Source organism: Parus major, chromosome 22, assembly GCF_001522545.3.
Source record: "Parus major isolate Abel chromosome 22, Parus_major1.1, whole genome shotgun sequence".
NCBI lineage: Eukaryota > Metazoa > Chordata > Aves > Passeriformes > Paridae > Parus > Parus major.
In genome coordinates, this window is record NC_031790.1 from 3203897 (window position 1) to 3208948 (window position 5052).

The 5052-nt window shown below is 47.5% G+C and overlaps 1 protein-coding gene across 1 annotated transcript in view; it reads left to right on the forward strand.

The window, feature by feature from the left end:
• The window catches only part of LOC107213832 (netrin receptor UNC5D-like), a 47921-nt gene that overhangs the window by 37720 nt on the left and 5149 nt on the right, over positions 1-5052 (forward strand). The window contains exons 10-11 of the mRNA XM_033519396.1: positions 490-717; positions 2698-2847. Of these exons, the coding sequence (XP_033375287.1) occupies positions 490-717; positions 2698-2847 (378 nt within the window). The remainder of the gene's footprint in view (positions 1-489; positions 718-2697; positions 2848-5052) is intronic.

Genomic DNA, 5052 nt, shown 5'->3' on the forward strand with positions numbered 1-5052 from the left:
CACACAGGGACAGAGCCACACTGGCACACAGGGCAGGACTGAGCAGCAGAGGCAGAGCAGAGGGAGTTTTTGAGGAAGGTAAACCTGGCTGTAATGGGTGTTCTGGAAGTCAAAGCCCAGCCATTGTTCAAGGTTTGCTTATTGACTTTAACCTTCAAGGTAATTTTTTAACTTGACATTGGGGGGGAAAATTAGGCAGAAAGTCAAGAGCACTTGAAAAAAGCTGCTAAAATTGCTTAGGCATCATCATTATTATTGTATGTACACAGCGAGCTCTGCACAGGGCACGGCCATAAATCCTCCTGCTGACTCAGGGCTAAATTGGGAATATTTACTCAGGGAAGCAGTCCCCCTTCTCCCCTTCCCCGAGAGTGCAGCCTGGCTCCCAGCAACACTGCATTCCAGTTGAATAAAAATAAACAATTCATTGTCGAGGCCTATTGATCCGACTTCGCTTTATTCTTTTTAAACCTGAATTTCATTTTGCAGGAAGTGATGTCTGTGGAAGAGGAAACTACTTCTTGCTACTGCCTGTTGGATCCTTATGCCTGTCACATTCTCTTAAACAGCTTTGGAACTTATGCCCTAATTGGGGAACCCATCTCTGACTGCGCCGTTCGACAGCTGAAAGTCGCCGTTTTTGGCTGCCTGTCTTGCAATTCTCTGGATTACAATCTGAGGGTTTATTGTGTGGATAACACCCCTTGTGCATTCCAGGTAAATGGCTTCGCTTTGCTCCTCTGGGCTTTGCTTATTTTCCCATAAAATGCTGACATCATTTTACCCCCCTGGGCAGCCCCAGCCTCAACCCAAGGAGAATACTGGATTTTTGAAGCTCTGCCATTAGAATAAATCCCTCCATTTCCCTGCAGGTGTGGATTTACACTGGGAGCTTTAGGGCAGCCAAACTCTCTTCTTTGCTCTCTCATTTTTTGCCACATTCTCAACTACCCAAACTCACCCAGCCCTGCTTTACAAAATTTCAATTATCCTGCATTTCCTCTTAAAAAAAAAACCCAACCCAATCCCCACGTGGCAATTGAGATGAGAATGATTTTCCTGCACCGTGTTCCAGGACAAAACAATTCTCCTGCTTTTGGTAAACTCAGGAGCTTTAACAAAACGCTCTTCTTTGGGGAACTGAAACGCAAAGAGTTGTGAGATGAATTTTTTTGCACAGGAATGGAAACACGGCTCTGACTGAAGCACACGCTGCTGTCTCTGTGCTTCTAATAAAAGCCAAGGCACCAAAAGGATTGTTAGAGGCTCACAATGGCTTTGTAATTATCCTCTTTATAACACTTAGACAATTAGCGGGTACCAGTGTCTTCCTGATGAGTCTGGAGGAAATGATCAGAAGAATAATTACCAGTTCTCGGCGTTCCCAGGGTGTTTGTAGATAGTGAGACAACCCTGCATTCACGGAACCATGCAGCCCCTAAGAGCAAGTCAATATTAGTGGGGAACGTGGGGAATTACAGAGCTTTTTGGATAAAACACCAGAGCTGGGGTTGCCAAGCTGTGTTTGACAGTTAATCCTGCACGGGGCAGGTTTATGCAAGAGCCAGAATTCCCTTGGTTTTGACTTTTTCCCTGTGTGAAAACTCTCCCTGCTCCTCCAGCAGCTGAGGTGGGTCTTTGTGAAGTTCTGAGTGTGCTGGGAAGCTCCTGGCCCTCAAAATCGAAGAGAACCAGCTCCTTTGTGTTTCTCCCAAATGCTGCTGCCGTGGGAGGAGTCCCACGCCTGCCACTGCAGGCAGAGCAACACTCACAGAACCTTCCAGAACATCCAGCATAGCTGAGGAGTTCTGAGAATAGTTAAATAATCTGCTCCCTTTGTGGCTGGAAAGCAAAAACTGAAGTCTCCCTGCCTTCATATGAACCCCACCACCAGGGGTTAAACCAGCCTAAACACCTGTAAAAATTGGTTTATAATGGAAATCTGTTAGTGCAGTTTCAGAGAGGTCGAGCACTGAATTTTCAGAAGGTCACAATGGTTCCAGGGGCTCCTTTGGTCCTAACAAGCCCTAAAGCCCTTTGGTGGACACAGATTTGATATAATTTTTGTGGATTAAGAAAGGTAATTTGGAAGCACTGCTTGCCTGCTGATTTTTAAAGACTTCTGCAACCTTTCCTTCCTCACTGGTGTTTTTATTGCCACAGCACAGGAATAAACATTGCTTAAGTGCAGGCAGGGGTGATCTTTTCCTGCCATTATGTTTTAAATTCATAGAATTACATAAAAAATTCACTTGGAACAGAGCTCTGGAGGGCTGTAGTGCAAACCCCTGCCCAGAGTCTGCCCTTCACACTGCTCGGGGTCTTGTCCAGTGGTTCTGGAAGTGCCCCAGAGGTGGTAAATGGAAGGGAATGATTTCACCTGAAGTGTCTGAGGGCTCTGCAAAGCCCTGAGAAGTTCCTCAGTAGAGCTGCTCTTGAGCCCAGCTGTGCTGGGCTGCTCTGGGGGTGTTGGAGAGGGGAGACAGCCAAAAATTCAGTGTCCAACCCCCATTATCTGTCCAGAAATGGGGCCAGACAAAGCCAGACTTTGGGGCAATGGAAATACCAAACCCAGGAGAGAAACTCTGCCGTGTGTTCAGCACCCCGGGGGAACCTGGCATCTCCACAGAGAGGGATTTTCACTGCCTCTGGGGCTTGTTCCTAACACTGAAAACATTCTCTCCTCCTCCCTTGCAGGAAGTGGTTTCGGATGAAAGACTCCAAGGGGGGCAATTGCTGGAGGAACCCAAACTTTTGCATTTTAAAGGCAACACCTGCAGCCTGCAGATCTCAGTGCTGGACGTCCCTCCCTTCCTGTGGAGAATCAAACCCTTCACTGCCTGTCAGGTACCTGGCATTTCACCTGCTCCCCCTGCCCTGGGGGGCACAACCCAAATGAACCCAGGTTCCTTTTATTTCAAAAGCTGTAAGCCTCCCGAGCATTTAACAAAAACATGTTGCCTTTTGATTCTGACAAACACAGATTTCGTTTATACCAGAACGCTGTAAATTTGTCATTTTACAGAAATGCTTGTGCTTTCCCTCATTTCAGTTGCCTCCAACAGAATGCAAATATTCCTCCTGTTCAAACTTAACCACTCCTCAAGATGTTTCTAATATCTGTCATTCCAGTTTTGATATAACTGTGGAAATATGGCTAAAAATGACATTTAAATGTAACCATGAGTTAAAATCACAGCATACAGAGACCAAGTATTAGAACTGAAGAGCAGCAAATTGGTTTTTCTCTTCTCCATTAATTGAAGAGGCTGTTGAAAACTGAAAAGGAAAAATCAAAACAAAATAAGAATTTCCAAGGATTTTGGTGACTGGAAATCCTGAGGAATGTGCTGGCACATGGAGTGGGCTGGTTTTAAAATACAGCACTCAATTAGAATGTACAATCTCCCTTCTCCCAGAAGCAGAGACACAATTATCCATCCTCCAGGATTTTGGCAAAAACCCTGTTTTAAAAGTGTTGCCACGTTCCCCAAAACATGAGGGTAATGGGCTCTGAAAGTTATAAACACAGAGCCAGGGAAAGCCTCTCCTCGTTAACAGCGTGGGGATAATTTGGGCTACAACTTAAAAAATCATTTAAATTAATCCTTTTCAGCTTCTTAGGGAGAAGAGCTTTTCAGTGTTTTGTTTGTTCTTCTCACTCACGTGTGTTTTAAAAGCCAAAGCAAGCAGGGTCAGGATGGCCCAGTTCTCCAGCAGAGACCTGCCAGAGTGTGCCCAAAACAAAATCAAATCCGAGGAGTTTCCTCTCAATGCAGCAAATTCACTTCTGCCCTCACCAGATTATAGAGCTCCATACTTTGATTAATTTATTGTCTCCTAATCCCTTGTCCAAACACGAGGAATAAATGTCTGTGACAGGCTGGAATTGAACCTCCAAGTGCCACTTAGAGCCTGATCAGAGCAGGGACTCGGGGCTGGAACAAAGCCTGTGCAAAAGCCCTGCTGCCAGAACGGGCTGACAGCGCTGCCCTGGCCCAAAGGAATATTTACATTTTATAGCTGAGTGTAACTGGGATGGCTTGGACAGCTCAGAAACACAATCACTGCTCCTCAGAGGAGCTGCAGAACCTCCCCTGGCTCTGTGCTTCCCTCGCAGTGAAAAGTCTGGTGACAGCTCTGGTTTGGTTCCAGCCTCTTTATAGAGAAAAAAATCTATTTTTGCATGTGGAGTTTCTTCCAGTGTTCCCTGGGCTCCTCTCCTACGTCCCACCCTGTGAGAGCAGCTGCCTGTGCTGCCTGGCAGGAACAACTGAACACAGCCTGTTCCAGGAATGTCTCTGGTCCACCAGCAGCACCTCCCCGGGCAGCGTGGGGAGGGGAGAGTTGTGGAAATGATGTCTCAGACAAGCAGCCATCCTGCTGCAGGGCCAGAGCAGATGAATAAATCACGCTGAGGAGCTGCTGGAAGGCAGCTGGTGGCAGGTGGCACCAGGATTCCTGCAGGCTCTGCTCAGAGCCCGTGTCTGTCCTGGCCTGGCAGGAGCAGCTCCCAGGGCTGGGCTCCCTTCCCCTGTGGATGGGAACAGCAGGAGCTGGGCAGGCTCCTCTGGGTGTTCAGAGCAGCTTTTGCCTCCCATCCTGCATCTCCTGGAGGCTCCAGCTCTGCCTGGGCCATGAGATGATTTACAGCCCCTCTGTCTGCAAGGAGCTTAATTACAAACAGAATGGAGCTGAAAGCGTCTTTGGAAACTCCAACCACTCATTGTTCCTGCTCTCCTTGCTGCTCTGCATTGTTTCACGCAGCTCCTTTCAGCTGAGTGATTCTTCCACTCGGAGTGAAAGCAGAGATGATCACCCTGAAAAAATCTAATTACAGTTTCTCCACTCATAACATTTTGCTAACGTTTCCTTTATCAGTGTTAGCATCTTACTACTGCTGCTGCTCCCAGCCTGGGGCTGGGGAAGGCAGGGAAGGATGCCAGGGCAGGACAGTTCTCAGAGGCTCCCAGCCTGGGGCTGGGGAAGGCAGGGAAGGATGCCAGGGCAGGACAGTTCTCAGAGGGAAATTCCTAATTCCTTTGGGGTGGA